This window comes from Gadus morhua, chromosome 9 (genome assembly GCF_902167405.1).
Source record: "Gadus morhua chromosome 9, gadMor3.0, whole genome shotgun sequence".
Classification (NCBI taxonomy): domain Eukaryota; kingdom Metazoa; phylum Chordata; class Actinopteri; order Gadiformes; family Gadidae; genus Gadus; species Gadus morhua.
The window spans coordinates 2,969,243-2,992,966 of record NC_044056.1 but is presented as its reverse complement, the minus strand read 5'-3'; the positions used below and the strand labels follow the sequence as shown (position 1 = coordinate 2,992,966).

Here is a 23,724-nt window from a genome sequence, read left to right as displayed (position 1 = left end):
TATTTCATCTATACAATATTTTCTTTTAAAGCAAATTCAAGTGCATTCAAAAAGGCACCGAATGAACTCCAGAATCCAGACCATAATGTTAACCACGCCCCAAACCAGCAGCTTGGCACCGCGGCACTAACCCCGGTGACTAAACGGTCCCGTGGTCAGTTGGAGGATATTTGAAAACACCCTTGTTGACATTCTGGGCAGGAAGACTTCCTCCGTGAGTCAGTGCCAGAGGCGCTTGGAGAGACTCACCCCCAGTCGCCGATCCGCTGCTGAGGCAGCCCGCACTCGTTGGTTAGGGAGGAAGGGGGAGGCGGCGGGTGCGAGGGCGGAGGCCCCACGGGGGTCATCTGCTGCCAGGCCGCCGGGACCAGGAGCTGCTGGCCTCTAGTGGACCAGGCCGGCTACCAGGACAGGGAGGAGAAGTGATGCTGGGCTGCCTTCTCTTAGGATTCACTTCACACTAGCAGTCTTGTCGTCCATCAATTAAGCATCAATTAACGTCGGGCTAACTGCATCTTTGTGTAAAATGTCACGTCATCAAAATGTAAACCAGCCCAATAGTTAAACAAAGTAAAAACTGCACCGTGTGTTACCTGCGTCATTATCCCCGGTCGCATTGGTAGAGGTTGAATGGGAGGGGCTTGATTCACCATGGAAACCGAGTATCCAGGCTGATTAAGATTACCTAAGGGAGGGAGAGAAATTAAATCCTGGCCGGTATGGGTGAAAGGGTTCACAGGACGGGGTGACTTGATTTAAATGCATGGATGAAGAGCGGTGTCGTTGGTGAGCCATGGCGCCGCCCACGCTCGGCCGGAGTGGGGACGGACCTTGCATGCTGGGAGGGCAGAGGATGAGGGCCGGGGGGAACGAGTCGCTGCATCCGAACTGGTTCCCGGTTGGCAGGGGTATACCCGAGTGCAAGACGGGGGGAGCCGGCTGGTTTATCACCTGAATCGGAACGACACAACGGTACGGTATGATGAGAGTGGAGTACTGAGAGGATTAAGACCGGGAGGTCGCACAAAGATACTGCAGAAGAGAGACGAACACGGGAGACAAAAGGAGGAATCAAAAAGGGTAAATCATAGAGCTGATGAGATGAGCATGATATCGTCACGTCTGTATTGGTCACCAGATAACGGGCCGCTGTCATCCATTATTGCATGTCCTCACCTCCAGGTGGCACCAAAGGCAAGAAGGGGAAGTGTGTCAGAACCGGTGAGAAGATCATATGACATAGTGGATATTTATATGTTCGGTGAAACCTTGAAATAATATGCAGTTGTGTTTGGTCCACCATGAGGAATGGGATGCCTCCACACACACACACACACACACACACACACACACACACACACACACACACACACACACACACACTAGAGCTGTCAAGCGATTAAAATATTTAATCGTGATTAATCGCATTAATGTCATAGTTAACTCTAATTAATCGCAAATTATTTTTCTATGCTAAATATCCCTTGATTTTTTTGTCCCATAATTCTTCTCATTTTAATTCTCTTATCAACATGGTGAAGTGCATCGGCTTGCCTTGTGCAAATGATTTTTTATTGATAACAACATTGGCATATACACTGATCAAAACAGGACGATACAAAAAAAGAGCCTATAGTGCAATTAAACGACTGCTTTGAACAAATGTCATTTGAACATAGCAGTCAGGCTACTGCTTCTTTGTTTTGAGCCAAAGAAAAAAAAAAAAAAAAAAGTTTTTTTTTTATAAAATAATTGCGTTAATCGCGCGATAAAATTTTTAACGCCGTTAAATTTGGTTTGCGTTAACGTCGTTAATAACGCGTTTAACTGACAGCTCTAATACACACACACACACACACACACACACACACACACACACACACACACACACACACACACACACACACACACACACACACACACACACACACACACACACACACACACACACACACACACACACACACACACACACACACACACACACACACACACGGCTGCCTGTCCCCTGTAGCGTAGGGATTTAACGTCCGCTGTAAAAAGTCAGTCCTCCACAATTTAATTGTCCATTTCTTGAACTTTACACTGCCTTAACTTAAATGCGTAAATGGACTGCAATTATATAGGGCTTTTTCTGTAACCAGTGGCCACCCAAAGCGCTTTACATTATTGCCTCACAATCACCCATTCACACACACATTCACACACTGACGGCGGAGTCAGCCACGCAAAGGCGACAGCCAGCTCGTCAGGAGAAGTTAGGGTTAGGTGCCTTGCTCAGGGACACCTCGAACACTCAGCAAGGAGGAGCCGGGGATCGAACCGGCAACCTTGCGGTTACCAGCCAACCCGCTCTACCTCCCGAGCGACTGCCGACCCGAGTAGAACAATCAACACACACAGTTTGGATAGCGTACCTGAGGGTGCACTGGCATCTTCTTGTAGGCCAGGGGGAGGCCGGTGGGGGGGTTGGAGTTGGTGGCCGCCAGGGCTGTCCTGGAGAACGGATCCGTGTTGTGGTTGAGCGCGTCGAAAGCAGTGTTGCCGGGGCGACTGTGGCACATGTCCATGATGTGGAAACACGACTGCACGCTGGAGGGGGACGAGAGAGAGACCTTTGGTTGGTCGCGGCCTGACACGAACACTTTCTTCATTTACTTTAGAAGAATTCACGGGTCAAAAACAACTTTGATCACCGCAGAGGCGAGATTGAGCCGCGGAGAAAGGGATGAACGACGAAGATGTTCATGTTTCACTCTTGCGGCACCGCCTTGGTAATAAAGTGAGCGAGTGAGACGGGCTTACTGGTTACTGTGGGGGTAGTCCAGCATGTGGGTCATGGCGAGGAAGGGGTGGCTGAGCACGTCCGAGGGAACTGTCCTGCCCTCGGCGTCGACCAGCAGCATCGTCTTCAGCAGAGACACAAACTCCCGGCGGTCCGCCTTCTCCACGTGCATGTCGCTGGGGTCAGGGCTCATCACCAAGTTCACCTGGCACACACAATTTGACTTTGAAAAAAAGATGCATCGAAAGCGGGAACCCTTCCTTGCGTTATTGGTTTATTCGGTTGTTATTTGAGGTCGATCCTGATGCGGTTATGCGCCAACCTGAAGCTTGTCCGACAGAGTTAGGGATATTTATTCATCTAATTCAATCAGCCAGGCAGGCAGAGTTTTAGCAGCTCACTGTGCCAACAGAGAAAGAGCCATTTGTCTACAATGAAGTTCCTGAAGGCAGAGCAGTACTCACGTGGGCGATATCGTCAATGCAGCTGAAGATGTACTTCCTGGCCTCCTTGGACTTCAAACCCGTCTCTTTCTCATGCTCATCTGTGGTCTGAACGCAGAAAGGGCAATTTAGTCATGAATAAATAAATAGTGAAGAATGTAATCCAACCGTTAAACCACAGCTGCTACAAGGCGACGTTCATGATCATGATGGCCCAGGATATCTGCATTGAAATGCAAATGGTGGCATGCATGCAAGTGTGAAAATCATGTGTGTACGCGTGCGCGTGCGCACGCGCACCAGCATGAATTAATTGGAAATAAAGAATGGATACCTTCAGTCGCCAGGTGGCGTAGGGAGAGTCAGATTCTTTCCGGAAAAATCGAGATGTCTTGGTTCCCTTGTTGAGCAGATGCTCTCCAGGCACCCCCTGGGTCTGGGAGATGTACCGGACCTGGTCGTAGACACACAGAGCCAGAGAGATGAGAAGTGAGAAAGGGAAACCAGGGAACAAAGACCGAGCTTTATGTCAGGGTCAGGAGAGGGTTCAACTAAAGAAGACATGCTGCACGGAAACTTATGAGAATCAAGTTAGAGAAGTGACGGCACGTGTAATCAATTAGATGTGACCCAATGTATTAAAATCTAGCAACATACAAAGAATCCTTTATTATTTTGCTCGAGTCTTTCTGTAACAGCCAATTACTAGAGAGAAAACCCTGGGGGGTAACTCGGCTCCCTGGGGAAGACATTACTGCCCTGGTGGAGTGCAGCGGGCTGCAGGAGCACGCGGGATAGCGCGGCCTGCACGCTGGCGTGAGGCAGAGCGAGGTCTAACGTCACGGCGTCCCAGGTCCCTGACACTTTAACCTTTACGCCTCCGCCAAGAAGACACTCTAAATGACCCCCCTGATGGGGCGAGCAGCAGGGCCAGGCCAGCGGGGCCCAGGGTGTGGTGGATTCCGTACTTACGGATAAAAGAAACCCATCAAAACTATTCCTTCGTACTCCTGGGGCAGAATGGGACCTGTAACATGACCAATTACTTGGTATAAGGAAAACGGGAGAAGTCCCACTTGCAACTTTTTTTTGGCCATCACGGAGGAACAAAGGGATTGTTTATATGTAGGGGTGACATTCCTTTCCTTTAGGAACCAAAAGAGTAACACTTCCGCAGGCTCTTAACTTTGAGTCATCTTTTATACCGTTAAGTCGGCAAGCAAAAAAAAAAATGTACCCCACAAATGGAGTTCTTAGCAAAGGCCCTAATGAACTGCTACCTTATATGTTGTATCAAACTGGGAGACTCATAAGGGGATATGCCAACTTGTTAGTATTGCACAATATAAACATAAACTAGCGGTTTACACTACACACATTAATTGTGTGGTCATTTACTATGAGCCTCATGTTAATATAATACATTGTGCATATGCATCTCTTGTGTTCACAGAACAATGTAGACACTGGGTGGAATTATAATTTAGAAGTGCGTGTTCTTGGCTCACCTTATTGGCCTTTATTCTCTTTTTCTGAGAATAAAGCAGGTTTTCTAGCTGTAACCTTATTCAACCCTGAATTTCTGCAGTCTGATTTTAGTCCTTCACAGACACACATTTTGTTATTTCTTCTGTTAATAGCTCACACGCAGTGATGTCACCAGCTGCCTTTTCTACACCTTCTTACATCAGATGATTCTCTAGCCTCAAATTACAGCAGCTGAGAGTTGGCAAGAACCAGGATCGGTGGCATTTAGAGAAATTCTAACAAGTGTTAATAGAAATAAGCACTTGATATGGCCATCATTTTCTACGACCCGCACTTTCTGCTCAATGCGGAAAATCGCCCAACACTATCACCGACTCACCTTCTCTCTTTCACTCAATGATGACCGAATGCAACGGGGGCTAGAGAGAGCGAGGAAAGAGTCTGTGAGGCTGTGTTACCTGGTCGTACTCCAGGGCTCCAGGGTAGAGAGGCCAACCAAGAAAGAGCTCAGCCATCACACAGCCCAAGGACCACATGTCTATGGCCTCGGAGAACGGAAGTCCCAGGATAATCTCCGGAGCTCTACGAGGAGGAAGGGAAATGCGGAAAAAAAACGTATTAATTTGGAGGGCAAGTATGAAGTTGAATGGTTTAAATCGTTCAGAACTGCGGGACAGCCCATCCGTTGTCTAGAAGAACAGTCTGTGGAGATTAATTGAATGGGTTTAACTAAGAAGGCCAAGCAGTCAAAGCTTGACTTGACAGAATAGGTTTCAGTTCTCTCTGCAATCATCACAGAGTGGCAAAAACCGGGTCAGCGAAGAACATTTCACATTGAATTGTGCTGAATTTAGTAGTATTGTTGTTTAGGATGACAACATTTTAGTTACTTTTTTTTTTTTTAAAGGAACCCATTCCTTATTAGACCTTTAATGTTTGAGCTTGTTTTAACCGTGGACTACACCTGCACAAAAGCACGGAGGTTAGGCAACAGGGCTGCAAATAATATTCAGTGTGTTGACAACCATTAGAGAAATGACAGTTACTAAGCAACAACCTGATACTCTATTAGACAGAGGGAAACCAGGTCATCATTCATCATCGTAGCGCATCTTGTGCAAGTCAATTGCAAATGTCAAACCCATTATTTATACATCAAAGCACAAAACAAATAGTAGTCCATAAATTTAGAGGAGGAAGTAACCGTTTATAATATCCTGTTGCTCATAACCAAGCAGAACGTTTGGGTTAAGTTTTTGAAGAGGATAACCGAGGGAAAAACCTCTCCACAAGAAAACAGTCACTACTCAGTATTTTACTTCTGCAGCTTTTCGTGGAACTTGGATTTCAATGTTTTCATTGTAGCGCAGAACCAGATAAATTAAAACAGCAGAAATTCCTAATTTCTGCCTCGGTCCAAAGTAAAGCATGAAAGCAGTGTGGAACAGCCTAAAGCTATGGTGACACCTTTTATATACCAAAATATTTAAATACTAGGGCTGTAACGATACACAAATTCACGATTCGGTTTGTATCACGATTTTTGACCCACGGTTCGATACATCCCACGATTTTTTTAAATTTAAAAAGCATTTTACTTAAACAACACTTAAATACCAATTATCTTAATGTAACATTTAATAACAAATAATTTGGAACACTGAACAGATTTGAACCGAAAGAATACTATTAAAGTATAGCTAAATTAATAAAGAAATAACCAAAGATTGCAGTTGGAGGATGCTTTTTGCTGGTAGGCATAATAGGGCCCCTTTAACTGTTTGGTTGGTTTATTCAAATATCCTTATTAGTGCTTCTTATTAGGCTATGTAGCTTAAATAATGACATAATCAGGCCGTATAGAATGCAACATGTTTAATAGCCTAACTTTCAATAGATGAGGAAAAACATGAACGTCGCAATAACGAGGCATAGTGTTACGAGTAGCATATATGTATACGCGAGAATGGCAGTGTGCGTATGCGTGTGTGAGTGACGTCAGCGAGTGAGTGGGCGAGCGAGGAGAGCGAGCGGTAGCGCGTGTGTCTAGTGAAGAAGCGAACGAGTCCGGTAGAATAAAGTACCCATCCTGTCAATAATCGGTGGCCGCTTCATTCCGACCTATAAGCAGACAAACTGCTAGTCAAATCACACAAAACAATAGAGACAGGATCACACAGGCAATTTTTTTCGCGCTTGGCCCACTCTGGATAAATGTCGTTCATATCGCATATGAGGACTTCGACGGCTGTGGAGAAATGCAATCATCCGTAGCCACGGAGAGCTGTGATCACAGAGAGGGCATCTCGTCACATATTTACGGCATCGATAGGATGGGGCGCTGTCAGCAGACTATTATTTAGACAAATTATTAGCAAATTTCAATCGGACAATTTGACCGAAGAGTTAGAAAGGGCATATCGCGCTTCTGCCTTCTCACACCGCCAGACAGGTTTGTGGCTCTGAGTATCGCGATTTTCGGTTTGATACGCGTATCGTTACAGCCCTATTAAATACCCAACACCAATCGGATAACTTTACAAATCATTTATTTTATTGCTTTCTTAATATTAAATGGGGACATATTATGAAAACCACACTTTTCCTTGGATTGTTTTGGGTCTTTGGCGCTCCTACACGCATACAAAGTTTGAAATATTTCCGTACATGATTTTTTGACCGAGATATGCATTTCGGAAAGTACCCCGCCTACAGTTACCAAACGAGCTAGTCAGTTTCGGCGCAGACTCCTAAGTAGGAAGCAGGCACATTTGAATATTACCTTTCACTTCCCCATCTCCCTCCATTTGGGGCATAAATGCGATTTTGTGGACCAGCGGACGAGCGGACGAGCGCTGGGCGGGAGGAGATGTTTGCACATTTCAGAAGGGAGATTCAATACAAAAACACGTCTAGTTTGTCAGTTTGCCATGTGACTGCCTGGCAGCTTCCCACCCGGAGGAAAAGGAAAAGGAAACAGGAAAGGAACTTTGGCCTTGACTCTCTGAAGTCCAGATTGAACTGCGACATGGAGGAGAAAGGGATTTCAGAGAGTCAAGGCCAAGGTTCCTTCCCCCCGCCCCCCCCCCAGTCTTCCCAACCATGGCCGAGAAAAACCCCACTACGACTCGTTACTTGTGGAAGTACCAGAGACGTCAGACGTCTTTATGATTCATAATATCATCCGGAGGCGCACATAGCTTTTGGCCGTGATATTATAGATACCTAATACCTATAATATATTATTATTATTATTATTATTATTATTATTATTATTTAGACATAGAGCTCCGGGAGACAGCAACAATCACTTCTCCTCCATGCTGGGCTTCACTCTGACAGCTCGTTGACCATTAAAGCTACAGACACCAGAAACAGAACAATCTGAAGGGACTGAAACAGAGGGGAATAGCGCGAGGCAAGATTGTTTTTCCTTAAGCTATTACCAGCAAACAGCTTCAAAAACATGTTTTTTGGGACTCATAAACTATGTTTACTTGTAACATAATACGTCACCTTGAGAAAGAAATTCAAATCATGTCAAAGAACCGAATCCAATAGTTGTTTCGTCACCCACAACAGGTTTATTGGTAAACAACAGCTAGGTTCGGAGAGCGTTTGGATGAACAGTGAGTAGCGCAACAAGAGCCAAAATGCTGCAACAACCGCACCTTTCCAGAAGAACACTGCATACTTTAAGGTTTTGTGGCCCGACCTGTTCTAGAAGTGATGGTGAATTATGGACACTAGAGTGCAGCAACCAGGTACTGAAGGGCCAAATCATCCCCATCTGTCATTTTGCTGATATGGTAAGAAAACCCTCAAGTTTAAGCCGGCATTCGAACACTATATGTAGCATTAGTAATTGTGTTTTGGCCTGAGAGTTCAAGGAAGGAGAGGGGGGGGGAGAGGGGGGGTGTTATTCCCATGGTTACGACGCACAGCTACTTTGCTATACTTTTTCAGTAACGACGTTGTGTTATTATGCCCCGATATGGATACGGGGTAACAAGAGATCGCAGACACAAGATAAAGATAATCGATGATCCATTTTAGCGGCATTTTCCGTAGTCCATTTCGAATCATGGAGCTCAATCACCGTGACATTCTGAAAGTGGGACTAAACTCTGGATGACGCAGGCGAGCCCCCAAGAAGTAGGTTAATCCTGCCCTTGTGGACAAGCCCTCACTGATGACATTAGAGAAGACCCCAAGAGATGAGAAAGGCTGCTGGGACATGCAGGCAACACCACACAAAGCTACAGGCCGAACAACTGCTTAATTTAGTCTCTCTGCGCCTGATTAGCATCTGCCTACCAAGAACGAGTTCAGGGCCACCTTATGTAAAGCTTCCAGCATTCCTTGTCTGGTTATCTTCTTTGTAAATAGACCATAATGAGTAGCTGTAACCAAAGAGAGGACCATTAACAAAATAAAGATCCTATCTTTTCTAAAAAAGGATGCTTAAAACACCATGAAGCCCAAATGCGTGCTAAGTCGACAGCCAGCTTTCCATTCACCTGGTGTGCTGTGCTGAATTATTCACATAGCCCAGTGCTCAGTTTTCACTGTGGGAGGTGGATGTACGTCAGCAGCCTCCACACAACATAACAGTCACCTCACCAAAGCCTGCTGTGTCATGGCTACCATGGCAACAATGGCATAAGAGCATGACCAACAATGAATGGCTACCGCCAGAGCCTTCCAACCACAGAAGTCACCGTGCTAAAGTCAGCAATGCGCCACGTTTCCAGACGCCTTTTGACCCAACTCTCAATAGCACACATGTCAATAACGTCGTGCCACTTCCTTCTGTAAAAAAAATATATGGAATTGAATGAATAGCAAATGAATACCATCAAGACATTTGAGTGGCAAGGTTGGCATGACAACTTGGATCGGTGGTTTGTTTGGTCTGTGATCAATTTGATAAGACTTTGACCCAAGAACAGAACTGCTAAAGGTGAAACGGTATATATATATATATATATTTACTATATTAAATAACATGGACCCTTATCAAATATAAACACACACTAACAGCATTGGATACGAGTGTGAGCGTTTGATATTGCATAATCCATGGTAGCTAGATAAGGGCTGTGTACGAAGAGAATATAGAATATGAGACCTCCCACGGGCTGGCTCTGGTTACTAATCAACCAACTCCTACATGGAGGAGATTCAGTGCAAGCTGGACATGGGAGGATTGAGGTAGTGAAAAGGGAACCGGGTTTTGTTCAGTTTAAATGAAGCATGTGAAGTGCAGTGGTACGGGTGAGCTAGGCATTTTATTTCCTTGAAGCTGCGTAAAGTACGATGCGTGTTTTATCTTTGTGTTCCGGGCACGCAGGAGGGAGTTTACTGTGGAGTTGAGCAAAAGGTCGCGCTTGACTAGTATGGCAACGGGTAAACACAGTTAGCAGAGAGTTATCTTGCGTTGGTAGCCAATGTAATCATTTGAATGACCTGATGAAAATAATGTCATCATCGTGAGTGCACATTCCCATCACTTAACCGTTTCCTTTTTTTTTTATTATAAGAACCAGATTGTCAAATAAGAATTTATAATAACACATGGGTTCTTAATAACATAATTTGATGACCTAAATATTCACATCAAGCACCATGGCAAGCCCGTTTCAGATTGAACTCTGATCTGAACCTGGCACAGAGCCACCTAAAAAGATAAGGCACGAAAACATAAGTACACAACGCACAGGGCACAGCATATGAACACTGAATGGGGTTAGCTGCAGCGCATGTTCTTGTTATGCAATAGTTATATCAGCTCTATGGTTCACTTACTTTCCGTCTGCATACTAGGAGCAGAGAAAGAGCTCGACGTTCATTAAAATGGACCCTCCAGAGTTGGGGAGTTAAGCGCAAAGTTATACATCTCGTACCTGAAGATGGCATGTCTGATGCATTACTACTAGAGCTGTCAGTTAAACGCGTTATTAACGGCGTTAACACAAACCAAATTTAACGGCGTTAAATTTTTTATCGCGCGATTAACGCAATTATTTTATAAAAAAAAAGAAAAAAAAAAAAATCTTTGGCTCAAAACAAAGAAGCAGAAGCCTGACTGCTATGTTCAAATGACATTTGTTCAAAGCAGTCGTTTAATTGCACTATAGGCTCTTTTTTTGTATCGTCCTGTTTTGATCAGTGTATATGCCAATGTTGTTATACAATAAAAAATCATTTGCACAAGGCAAGCCGATGCACTTCACCATGTTGATAAGAGAATTAAAATTAGAAGAATTATGGGACAAAAAAAATCAAGGGATATTTAGCATAGAAAAACAATTTGCGATTAATCGCGATTAATTAGAGTTAACTATGACATTAATGCGATTAATCACGATTAAATATTTTAATCGCTTGACAGCTCTAATTACTACCAATAGGGAGTACTTTTTCCAAGGGCTTTCAACATGTGCAGGTTGAGTTGCAACATTTTGTGCTCTTCCATTGAATGTCGCTGGGTACATAGCTGCTAGGCCTGTCGGTCTAACACAGACACCTACAACTGATTACACAATGATTGAGGGCCAAGGAACAGTGCAATAGCTTGCGTCACACCCGTCTTGCTGTGACTTGTTTAAAGAAAATTCTGGACGTACCAATTTCACTGCAGATAGTTCCACAACAAACAAACATAAATCTTAACATGTACACCAAAGTAAAATAGAGAATCGAAGACAGCCCCCTCTCAAACACGTACGTGCATCATCCAAAATTGGAAGTGAGAGACAGAGTGACTCATTCTGAAAAGCTTTTGATGAAGTGGAATGTCCCACATCTAGTGGTGTGGTGCAAACCTTTCTTTGCCATAGAGCCATTTTCTGCACAGCTCTGATGTCAGTCCGTCATTCAATACAGGCCATGTCTGAGTGGCACGCACAGCTAGCATCGTTAGGCCATACCCAATGCTGTACGTGTTGTTTCGAACAAAAAAACACCTCTGTTGTGTGCATTATGCAAGATAGGCCTCAGCCTATAGCATAAGGGATGTGGCTTTAAGCACATGGATAACATATCCTGTTGCACAAACATACCCACATGAACGGTGAAGAAGGAAGACACATAGCAAGAGAGAGCAGGCCTGAATGTGAGTCAAACTAATTAGAAGCAGGAAAGAAAGCAAGAAGACTGAGAAAGAATGAAAGGGGGGGGGGGAACAGGATTTCTACAAGTGAGAGCAAACCACAGAGCTTCTGGATAGATTCCTCTCACGTACGCGATTACATAACAGGAAGACCGAAGAAAGTGAGGTGGGGCAGACTCAGGCCCTGCGGGGAAATGCACCACTTAACGTGCACTCCCTAAAATAATAGATCAACCGGATTTAGACTCGTTGACGCAGTTTACACGTCTGAAATAAAAATAATTGTTCTCGTCAAAACAAAGACATCCTGACAGGAAAAGGAAGTCAGCCTCACCTGTAGTATCGGGACTGCAGGTAGGTGGAGCAGACTGCCTTGGAGACGTGGCTGGCTGATCCAAAGTCAATAACCTTGACCCGGTAGGGCTGTCTGGTCGGGTCCACCAGCATGATGTTCTCAGGCTTCAGGTCCGCGTGGATCAGACCCAAACACTTCAACTTCTTCAATGCGGTGGCGACCTGCACGCACGACACAGGCAGGTTAAGAACGGCAGCCTTTCCTAATCTCGGCACCAAGACCGGCAAGAGAGGAGCGGCATTGCATGTACCTGCTGCAGAATGGGCCTGATGATCTTGAGTGGCAGGGGGTTGAATTTGTTCTGCTTGAGGAAGTCGTAGAGGTTCTGTTCCAGCATCTCAAACACCAGGCAGGTGTGGCTGAGGTGCTGGAAACACTCCAGGGCCCGCACCACGTTGTGCTCGTCGGCGTTCTCGTTACTCAGACGGGACAGGATCCCAACCTGGGGGGTGGGGGGGGGGGGGGGGGCCAGAGACAGAGACAGATGAGCCGGCAGAGCTAATAGACTATGAGGCGTCGGCTGCGGAAAGAAAAGGGTCTAGTGCCTGGTCCAGAAAACAGTATTGTGTTTGATTAAGGGATGGAACGCCTCAAGAAACACATGCAAACCGTTCGGTTCAGGCCATGTATGTGTTGTGTGGTTAAAAATAAATAAAGTGTTGAGCTCTGATTACGGTACCCAGAGAAACTGCTCAGTCTGGGATGGTGTGTAGCCACCGCACCGGCAGGACTCAAGGAGAACATTTTCTACTAACTTATCCATTTGGTGGCACCCCAACAAGTTTGGTTGCACCCCTTGTTCCACCGCTTTACATGCCCTTTACCACGTTAATAGTCAAAACTGGGGGTCCTTTCTTTCTACCGCCATAATTCGACACGTCTTTCATCACAAACCATCTGTATGCGCTCCTCCTTCTATATCAAAAAGCTCCACCTAATAATAAACAGGCTGCTACGGTATTACTCAAGTTTTTTCTCATCTGCCGTTTCTTCATCTAGAATACTGCATTTCTTCGCATGCTGTTGAAAAGCAATGGTGCAATTTAATTGAAACTTTGCACAATGTACAAACCGCCTTCTGTGATCATTTGAAGTACTCCAGTAAAAGAAGACACTATTAATTGCCATAGGTTTGGTGTCCAAATACTATTAAGAGGAAGTCACTACCAAAATAAGAAGGATGATAAGACATCGAAGGACACTAGCGTGGCTTGCAAACGTACCTTATACTCGACTTAAATCCTTGATAGTGCTAATGAAATAAGACTCTTTGTGCTTTACCTCAATCTGCCCCTGGCGCGCGTAGGACGGGTGGTTCTTCAGGATCTTCACGGCCACCACGTCGTTGGTGCCCCTCTTCCAGCACTTCACCACCTGCCCGAACGTCCCCCGGCCGAGGAACTCCAGCACCTCGTAGCTGTTCTTGGCCGAGCACAGAACCTCATGCTGGACCAGCTGGTAGTCCCCGTCCACGGAGCCCATGCTGGTGACGGTGGCGCCCGCCGCCACCTCCAGGCCCCGGGCGCCGCCGTCCTGCGTGGCCTCCGCGCCGCCGATCACGGCAGGCCTGGCCACGGGCGCGGCCCCTGATCCGCTGTGCTGGGCCGCCCCCGCTCTGACCGGGCCGGGCCCCGGGTTACTCCCCGGGTTACTGGTTTGCAACATGGCTACGACGGGGGCAGGGGGAGGCCGTGTAGAGACGTCCTCGACTATCTGCATCACTCCGCCGCCGTGTTCCCGCGGTCGCTGTCCGCCTTGGCCCGTCCTCCACTCACATCTCTGGTCGGCGCCCGGGCGCGGGACGTCGTCTACGGCTCTCGCCTGAGTCCGACGCTCACCGCGTTTCCGCTGCTGCTGCTCCGCTCCCACACAGGCCCCAGGATGTGGGCCACGGTCGGGGCTTCTGCCTCCCTCTGCCTCAGCCGGACGTTCACCGCCGTCCCCAAAGCTCCTCGCCTCTGGTGGGCCCCGACTCTGACGCGCAGTCCCCTGGACGAGTGCCCCGGAGAGGTCTTCCTCTAGCGCCTGCTCAGCTCTGAAGGGCCTCAGCGGGTCGCTCCGGCCGCAGGTGGGCTCCACGTTGTTGGGGTAGGCGATGCCGTAGTTGACTCCGATGACGTAGGTTTTGGTCTGGGGCCGCTGGTGAAAGGCTCTGCTCGGGTCGACGCTACTGTGGAATCGACTTGCCGTGTGACTGCTGGTACCACTGCTGCTGGTTCCTAAGGCACTTGTTTGAGCTGGGTACAGGTGTGATGGCTTGAGTAACACCTTTGAGGCCATCCCTGAAAAAAGACAGAACCAATAAGATGGGAGGAAAGAATAAAGGCGCATAGTTTAGTACTTTGTCTAAATGTAGGCTTTAGTTCATTCAATGAAGCTGTGGATATGGAACAGAACAAAAACAAAGTCCACGTTTGCACAAGATACACAGCCCAATGTTACAAAAAACAGTTTTAACTATATTTCGAGGGCAATTGTAACGGTGGAGGAGCTCTGTCTGAAGGGCAGGTGTAGGAGGGGATCTTGATGGTCAATATTTCCACGCAATTTATGAATTACAAATTTCCCAACGGATTAAACGACGCAATTGACATGCAAACAAATGTGATTGACCGTTAAAATATGAATAAAACGTAGGATTTTGCTTGGTTTGAACATTGCTGGAAACAACTTGGATAATGCAGGGACACAACATAACACTGGTCTATCGATTTTTATCTGGAAATGTTACGTACTTAACCTATGCGTTAAGGCGCAACCCTGGTACAATTACCTTTTCTAATGGCTAAACGAATAGAAGTTGTAATAAAGCCAGTGCAGAGGTGGGCGATGTGGTCCTTATTCGGAAGTGGCCTATTGTTATGAGAGAGCATGGGACTCCCATTGCATTGCTTGCACTGCCAAGCCAGTAAAAAGCTATAACGGTAGAGTCTGCCTCACACAACCAATCTAGCTAATTGCGCATTTTGGTGATGAGGGATGATTAAACAATTATTAGTTTTAAAATTATGTTGTGGTTTGTTTGTTTGTGTTGAGCGTTCTTGCATGCTTGCAGAAGACTCTGAAAGTATATATAGCTCATTTTAAAAAAAGAAGCTATTTTAACATGCAGCTTGTTTAATGCAGTGGTGTTGCATTTCATAAATTCAGAAAAAAAATCCATTGGGAAATTACATTTACAGTTCGGGATTGCCAATGGACAATAAGAAAAGCTGAATGCAGTCGACTTCCGCTTCACCAAAAGTACATCCCATTCATTCGAGTTCAAATGCAGCTACATATTCAATGGTGAGAACCACTTCTTAAGAGTACTGACACATGCTACCACTTCTTACAGATTCCCAATCCCCAGGTTAGCATCACATGAATACTGCTCGAAGTACAAAGCGCTCTACGTTTTAATAAGCTATGTTTAAACAGCCTTCCAGAATGAAGCTATCAGTGGGAACTAGTTGGTCTAAAAGCATCTCATTATCTTTTCCCGAAGGCAATGATAAGTAATTTCGGCTTTCTAGGTTATACTGCTTCATACAATTCTGAAAGACTGGTTGAATTTAGGCAACATTAGATTTATAAAATAAACTACATTTTGCTCAATTACTTTATTAAGAACAACTTGAAATGTCTGCAAGCATTGCGGAAACCAACTTACCCTTTCAATTCAACTTTATTTGTATAGCCCTTAATCACCATTACAGTTTAAAAGGGCTTAACAGGCCAAATATTTATGACGACCCCGACGGTATTCACTACAAGGGTATTCGAGGTGGTCCTAAAACATAATATGATGTCTTAAAATGTCATATGTGTTTGGATTGTTTATGTTTAGCTCTGATTATAAGAATGTGGAAGTTAACAGCTAATTTCTCGATTAATTTAGCTAAACAATGTCGTCTCCTCTCCACATGTCAGACCGGAACCAATTCCAAAAAAGCATAAATTGCTGCATTTTTTTTTGTATTCTACAATGAGCCTTAATTGTCTATTATTATTATGATTATTATTATTATGTCTAATAACTTATTTGCTGACATCGAGGTTGTCACCCGATTGTACATTTACAGCTTGAACGCATTTAGGACGATATGCGTAATCTCCGAGTTTAAATTTCCTAATTCCGAGTAGTCTTGACCGCGGTCAGTATGCGCACCTGTATCTGCAAGTGCATCATTCACATGAAAGAGGTTCGGAATTGTAGTGCCGTTAAACGACTTTATACAGGCTCAGACACGCAATGGGGTGTGACTGAAGTTGAACATGTAATAAGCACCGCATTCAGTCCATGGCTCAAAACCGCTCCGTTTCTGAGTAGTTGGATGACATTTTAATTCTGGGGTGGGGTGGGGGGGGGGGGGGAGGCGCACTGACCACCTATCTGGCACCAATCATAATGTGAACCAATTTTTAATTTGCATTTCTAACAAAAAAAGAGGCGAGTTGATTGTCACCAACTGGAAAAAGACCCAAAACTATGTTAAATAAAAACGAATACAGGTATAGAGCATTCTATTTAAGACCCAAGAGTCCTTCATGCAAGACCAATTTAAAACAATCGCAGCAGCCGATGAAATTAAATGAATAACTGTATACCAAATACAGACAACTAAAGCTAAATGGATTGACACACGGCTGCTGCATATTGTTGCCACGGTGTCATCAATCCCAACCACCAACACAGTCCTAGCTGGTTATAGTGTGTCATCTTACTGCTTCATCGGGAATCCATTTAAAAAATGCCTCTAAAACAGTGCGTTAAGAAAGTCTTAAAGATCAGCTGCCTGGATCGCTCAAGCGACGACAAACATATGGGTCATACCATCAACACAACACACCAGTTGAAACGTATGTTACAAGTGGCTGCTGGTTCAGCATGCGTTACGTGTTCAAGTCATGCCAATTTTTGTTAGTTACTTCTGCCAACAAACAAATATACAAGACAATTGCCTTACACATATCATACGACGACAATAAATACACGCACAAACTTTGTGTGGGTGTTGAAGTTCTACAGCAAGATACCATATGTTAACCAGTTAGCATGAAGGGCTACACGGCAGTGTGAGGAACGGGGAGAAAACTGAAGTTTGCTAGCTTACCAAAACAACCTAGCCGAAGCTAGCAATACAATCAACCCAACCCGAAAAACATGACTTGAATATATATTTCTGGCAAGCTTACCTTTAATAAAAATTTAGTGTAGTATGAGCCAAAGCGTCAGCCACCATGCTAGCGGCGAGGTTCCACACCACAGCCAAACCCTGCAACGCTTCTGCTGCCATCTTGTTCACCAACGAGAAGAGACCAGACGGTGCGAGTTGTTACATTTAAAGCTTAAAATATAGCAAATAAGTACCTATTAAATAATCCATCCATCACCCGAGGCCTGTCCATGGGTTTCGGCTTAACAAACAATGTCTCTCGTCGTAACTTGGGTCAAGAAATCGATGTTTCGAAACTTTTGCATGTCAATACGCCTCTGCAAGCGTAGCTGTGGAGCTGTTGCTGGCCTGGTTGGCTCTCTGCTTGTGGCTTCTTCGCATGTGTGGAATGTGAGAGTGCAAGCAAGGGGAGGGCTGGGGAAGTGAGGAGGGCGAGAGAACCAGAGATAAGGCCGAGACTGAAAACTTAACGTGGAAATAACTTGTTAAATGTCTAAATGGAAATTATATAACAAAGTGCATTTTATTCACATCACATTATTTATTCGTAAATTACAAATGTATTGTAATCAAATGTAAATCATAAAACAAATGTCAGCTTCTGTGATATAAAAAAATGTAATGAATATATTGAAATTGAATTAGCCTACACAAGTTTAATCTAGTTTCCAGTTCCTCCTATCGCATTTTCTGCATACAACCTGCCAATGACGACTACAACACAATTGGGGAACACAATTTTATTGACATGGTGAATAACATTTAAATACAATATTAATGTCTGATGCATCAATGAATGTACATTTTACATGGTTTTGAATAATGGGATAGGCAACAGCTTGTTAAATGTAGCATAACTAGCATATTTACAACTATTTAATCACTATTTGAAGAAAAAGTTGGCAATAAAATACTTAATGCTTGCCTTTTAATAATTATGGTCAGGAACCGTCTCCACTAATACAAGACTAGTTTATTCTTGTATGAAATAGTGTTTCTAACACTCATAAATGGTAAGGCTTTTCAAGGTTAACTCACAGGAAGACTTAGGCCTATAGTCTCTGAGCAATTATGACAACTTTAGAGTAACACTTTTTTTCAGTACAACTTAAGATGGTAGCCGGTGAGTGTTTTCTTTAGTGATAGTTTTCAACCATACATTCCAGGCAGACGGGTGTTCAGGGGGAGGCCTCTGAAGCACCCTTCTGCCGTCCACTACACGTCACACTGCGGGGTGCTCCGCTGGCATTAGGGCGCTCTGGAGAAGCTTCTGGTAGAACGGGGAGAAGACCAACTTGTTGAAGTTGACCAGGCGACTGAAGCGGACGGTGAGCTCACTCAGCTCCTTGCCCACCGGGGCCAGCCCCCCAGGCAGGGGGGGCGAAGTCTGGTGCTGAGTGGACTCCAGGGAGGCCAACATGTAGCTCTGGATGCGCGAGTCTGCGTGCAAATTAAGAAAAACCTTGTTGTTGTTGTTGAAGACTCTCCAAACTCAACATGTATGTCATCCAACGACCTACACAGTTACAGTGTATGGTGTTGGCTTCAGTAGAAGGGTAAGATAACGTTTGAGTCACAGTACTTACCCATCACCTTACGGATGGTGTTGTCTGGGCGGGCAGTGGCCAGGATCTGTCCCTTGAGGATGTCCTGGCGCTCAGGGGAGTAGGGGCCATGGCCGTGCTCGCTCAGACAATGACTCAGCTCCACACACAGCTTCTCCCCAATGGAGGCCAAGGTTTCCTCTAAAATAAAAGACCTTGCAACCGAAAGTACAAAACACCACACGCTTATTTATTCAACTTCATCCATGGAGATGAGGAGACCATGTACACTTACTATCATGCGTCATTGTTTTTGAACAAAAAAAAGGTCGGATTTTAAAAAGGGCGAGCCAAAAGGAAGCATGTTTCCGGACTAACTACAGTGTATGGACTTTGGTGTTCTACAAGCTAATGGAACGCGTATATAAACGTAATTAAAGACCTGATATAAAAAAAAACCAAGTCATATCCATCCATGACCAGGTGCTGTATGATAAATGTGTCCAGATGTGATTGCAAAGAATCACAGTTATGTTTTATTAATGAGTTGCCCGTTGTCATTGTTAGTCAATTTATGGGGTGGTAATTAATAACATTGATGGTTAAGATGGTCATCCTCCTGTCGAAATGCAATTTTTGGATCTGGGAAACTGGTCTGCTATGCAATATGCTAGTCTGGAGATTCAGACGTCCCCCTTGTAACTGCGTTCCCTCTTCTTTTTTTAGCATGTGTATACGCAGAACACGGTTTCCTGTTTGTGGTGTGCACTCACGGTGTGTGCATGTCCATGATGATGGCGTTGAGGGTGGTCTTCAGTTTTTCCATGAGGCCGGGCAGGCCGGAGATGGCGTCTCCTGTGGTGGTGTACACGATGAGCAGCAGGGAGGAGAGCAGCACAAGCCTCTCGGCCTCCTGCTGCATCTCCATGAAGCGAGCCTGGTCCAGCATCAGGGTCTGGGGGCCGCACCAGATGGGAAGGAGACGTCGACGGTGGTCATGTTATCGTTTGTGTTTTCCTATCATTTTGCCCCAAGGGGTGCATTGACGCAGGGCTGATAGGAAGTGAAATTATCGGTGCCTGAAATTGTCAAATTCATTCGAAGACACCATAGAGATTTGCCTTTCTTGACAACAATAAAAGGAGCGGAATGTAGCCGATGCAACAATACGTTTTTATTGCATAAAAGTGTAAAGTGCTACCCAAAGTGGTGTGCAAAACGTTTTCAGTCCCATTCAGACCATCCTCGGTGCAAAAATACAAAGGTAAAAGACTTCCTTATATAGACTACGCCTAGTTGGTGGCAGACATGTCAATCAAGAGGTCCGGCAGGTTGACGTGTTGACTAGACATTTTAAAAAGGCACCACTCACCTATTTTCACTTTTCTTGACAACATACATGGCCGAGCTCAAGCCTGAATTCAGGCACCACGCCTGAACTCTATCAGGCCTGTTGGTGTCCTAGAACACCTGATGCAAGGCTTGTTAATATAATTAAAGAGAGTGAGGTGGGGAGAAGTTAACCAATTAACTAACTGGAAGGCCATGTTGTAATATTTCTTGGAGGTAGGAGTTTGGACATGGTATAGGGTAACACCAAGAGTGCCTTTATAATCCTCTTTTGTGGCAAATTCAATACAGCTATCGCAAGGCCTGTATTAAAAGAGAATGGTGGTTCAGGGCACGCGTACTAACCTCTGGGAAGGTATCTGAGGAATGGTCCCACTTGAGAAGCCGTAAGAAGGCGTGGTTATGGACACTGTGAGGCGGCAGTGAAGTAGTGGAGAGTGCTGCAGCCGAGGCACTGGCCCCGTTCTCTCGCAAATCTTCTGCTGCGTCTCGAAGCCACTTCTCAGTGAAGTCCAAGGCATCTGGAAGTAAAGTTGAAGTAAATCATTAGAACACGCACATCCAATCGTATTTTATTTTTTTGAAACCTGACGAAACCTAGTCTATCCTCACTAGGTTGTTTCTCCAGAAACTCCGTGAACTTTTGTCTCTCGTACTCTGCAGACTGCTGCATCAAGTGGGGTTTGAGGGTAGAAAGGGTAAAGTTCACCATGTCCATTTTCATTAGGTCCAGAGCTTTAACGATTGCTCTAGGAGTGAGGTAGAAGAAAGAGTTGGTTAGCAAGATGAGCACTAGACCGATACAGGATATCAGACAATGCTATTTTCGTTATTATAGTAAGATTTAAAAAGAAAAGGCGCTGTAGGTAAGACTTGGGGAATTGTAAAAAAAAAAAAAGAAAGCAGAAAAATAGAGAAAAAGAGTTCATCCCTACACTTTTGACTGAGGGATTCAGTCAGAAATGGCCCGGGAGCGGTTTGCGATTTTAATCGGTTTACACAAAGTCAACTCATGAAATATATTCTCAGCTAATTTCCCTAAATAGCTGACTGATGGCTTTGGATGTCTAACATATTACACCCCAATTATAGCTTTCATATCACACCACCATTAACATAAGCTTTTAACATCCACCAGCTTACACTGAAAGTCAAACACACATTTCAGGTAAAACTGCCAAATATACACGTGTAACTTCCTCACTAGATTCACAAAGTGACTGTACCCGTCTTGGTGATTAAACCAGGTCTCTCCTGGCATCACTTAAATGTCTGTTAGCAATATCATTTGTCAAAACTACTTTGTTAAACCGATTCTGGAGAAGAGCCTTTAGTCTGAACTGCTGGAAAACAAAACAGTGAATCGCAATACAAGTTCTATACACAACATTGTCTTATCACGAAGACCAAAGAACAGAGCTACCGCTACACTTTATGCTTCTGATTAGGCTCACACTGTATGCTCTAATGCAGAATCGGCACAACAAACAAATATATTGGAAAATACATGGTGAAGCAAGGAGAGGTTATTATGGCTTTATCACCCGGACTGGCGCTGTCCTTTAGCGGATCACTATTAATACTCCAAGAATTGACTTGAACTGCTGAAGAAAAAAAAAGGATGATGAGGTACCCCAAGCTCCCTTGTCTTTGATTCACTTACTGAAGCAGAGGCACCAATTCAGTTGCATCGTGCAGCTTCCTGATTTCCCCATCTCTGCAGGGTGCACACAGCGACCCCATGGTCCCCACTATGAACTTAGCCAGCCGACCCATGTCCAGGGCCCCGTTCTCAGCCTGCTGCTGGATGAGAGGGAGGTCCAGAACCTCCTCGATGCTGGAGCGCAGGCGGTCATGGCTGGGCATCAAGAAGGACAGCAGGGCCTGGATGGGGTTACAATCGTTGTTATCTGTCAATATTATCTGGATTATACAATACCATTCAGACATTATACAATACCATCACAATACATTATAGACAACGTGATAGTGATAGCAAGTGTAATAGTCTAACTGAATTACAATGGAAAAAAGATTGCCTTAAATGTCCATGTGTATGTATTTCTTTTTATATTTGGATAAACATTCTATCATAAGATCGATCCATAGTACATCCTTGAAGGTTTGTCAGACTGAAGAGAATACCGCTTGCTTTTGTTTCTCACCTCTTTGATGTCAGATAGCATCTTGATAGCATTAATGTATGATGGGGGATCTTCATTCAACTGAGACTCCAAGTAGTCCCAGAAAGCTTGGTGCATTATATCTTTCACCCTCCGCTCAAAACTACAAAAGGAGGACAGAAATCTCAATAGTAAATAAGAATACATTACGCAGTTAATCAAGGCAAGACATTAATATATTTGCACATTTTCACAAACACACAATCAGTAAATCGACCTTACCTTCCCTCGGGGAGTTCTATAGGTTTCATCACAAATTCTTTGTTCACCACCATCTCGTGTGCTAGAGCCATGTTGGAGACTCCCTTGGCCGTCTCCATCAACTCCCCTACTGAGACGAACCTGGGCGGGCTGGCTGGAGAGCAGAGAGGAGAAAATGTATCCAAACCAAATCTAAACGGAGAAACCACCATATAATACAATTTGAAAACTTTAAGTTCATCCTCATGCAAACATTCTGCTTGATTGAAGAAGTCCTAGAAGAAAATCATTTGTTTATCATTTCAACAATTCTATGCCAGAACTCACCTTGTGGCGTGTTCCCTCTTCGTGGACTGGGAATATTCACCCCTGCTCTCCCTCTTGCCGTTTCCTCCGAAAGGTCCGGTGTCCTCTCCTCCCTCGACTCATCGTTTCCCTCCTGTCCCGGTTGGTCCTTCGGCATGGTTCAGATTGAGATGCAACCGCCTGGGGTAATCATTTATTTAGAAAGCAGAGCCGACGCATAAGTCAAATTATGTAAGCTACTCTGTAAACAAGGCCATAACTTTAGCTTGAATACAATAATACTGTTTATAACGGGGATTCTGATATTAAACAGTCCAGTATATTTTTGGAAAGCAGTACAAATCAGAGTACAGAGCAGTTTGGTCCAAATCCTCAGGATGACATCACAACAGACCATTACGGGGTGTATGGCAGCCACCATTATTGCGCACTTATTTGACCAACCTCGTTTTCCTCCCCCTTGTTGAGATACAGGAGTTGGCTTGTCCTCAAATGACCCACTGTTGTATTGGACAGAACAGCAGTAGGCTTAACTGGTAAATAAAACTAATACTTGCGCAATGCGATTGCCCGATATCAATGCCGGACACCAAGTTGAAGATAAATTAGGTAATATTGTCATCATCTGGTCAAATTCCGTTCCAATCAGGTCAGGTTCGCGTTTCCTTTGTATTTAGTTAGTCATTACTCTGAACCGCTACGAGAAACGCATTGCTAGAGTTGACAATCGTTAGCTCTTCCGGTAAGGATGAGGCACGAATGACGTCAGTGCCAAGCCCTTCCTTAGTAATCCAGG

The 23,724-nt window shown here is 44.7% G+C and overlaps 2 protein-coding genes across 3 annotated transcripts in view; both read right to left on the bottom strand.

The window, feature by feature from the left end:
• The window catches only part of LOC115551328 (homeodomain-interacting protein kinase 3), a 29,047-nt gene extending 11,282 nt beyond the window's left edge, over window positions 1-17,765 (bottom strand). The window contains exons 1-12 of one of the 2 annotated variants that reach the window (XM_030367017.1): window positions 17,364-17,765; window positions 13,467-14,467; window positions 12,436-12,627; window positions 12,165-12,346; window positions 5,175-5,298; window positions 3,563-3,682; window positions 3,250-3,336; window positions 2,806-2,990; window positions 2,418-2,592; window positions 831-951; window positions 594-685; window positions 250-401 (exon numbers count right to left, since the gene is read on the bottom strand). In XM_030367017.1, the coding sequence (XP_030222877.1) occupies window positions 250-401; window positions 594-685; window positions 831-951; window positions 2,418-2,592; window positions 2,806-2,990; window positions 3,250-3,336; window positions 3,563-3,682; window positions 5,175-5,298; window positions 12,165-12,346; window positions 12,436-12,627; window positions 13,467-14,465 (2,429 nt within the window). In that variant the 5' untranslated portion in view covers window positions 14,466-14,467; window positions 17,364-17,765. The remainder of the gene's footprint in view (window positions 1-249; window positions 402-593; window positions 686-830; window positions 952-2,417; window positions 2,593-2,805; window positions 2,991-3,249; window positions 3,337-3,562; window positions 3,683-5,174; window positions 5,299-12,164; window positions 12,347-12,435; window positions 12,628-13,466; window positions 14,468-17,363) is intronic. The other variant, XM_030367016.1, reaches the window with a different exon arrangement.
• Window positions 17,766-18,069: 304 nt separating this feature from the next.
• Window positions 18,070-23,682, bottom strand: tcp11l1 (t-complex 11, testis-specific-like 1). The gene is made up of 10 exons (XM_030367046.1): window positions 23,373-23,682; window positions 22,950-23,108; window positions 22,644-22,776; window positions 22,404-22,524; window positions 21,902-22,122; window positions 20,851-20,987; window positions 20,584-20,759; window positions 19,662-19,843; window positions 18,931-19,103; window positions 18,070-18,784 (listed from the first exon to the last, which is right to left on the bottom strand). The coding sequence occupies exons 2-10, from the start codon at window positions 23,083-23,085 to the stop codon at window positions 18,567-18,569; spliced, it is 1,497 nt and encodes a 498-aa protein (XP_030222906.1). The 5' UTR covers window positions 23,086-23,108; window positions 23,373-23,682; the 3' UTR covers window positions 18,070-18,566.
• Between the last annotated feature and the right edge of the window lie 42 nt (window positions 23,683-23,724).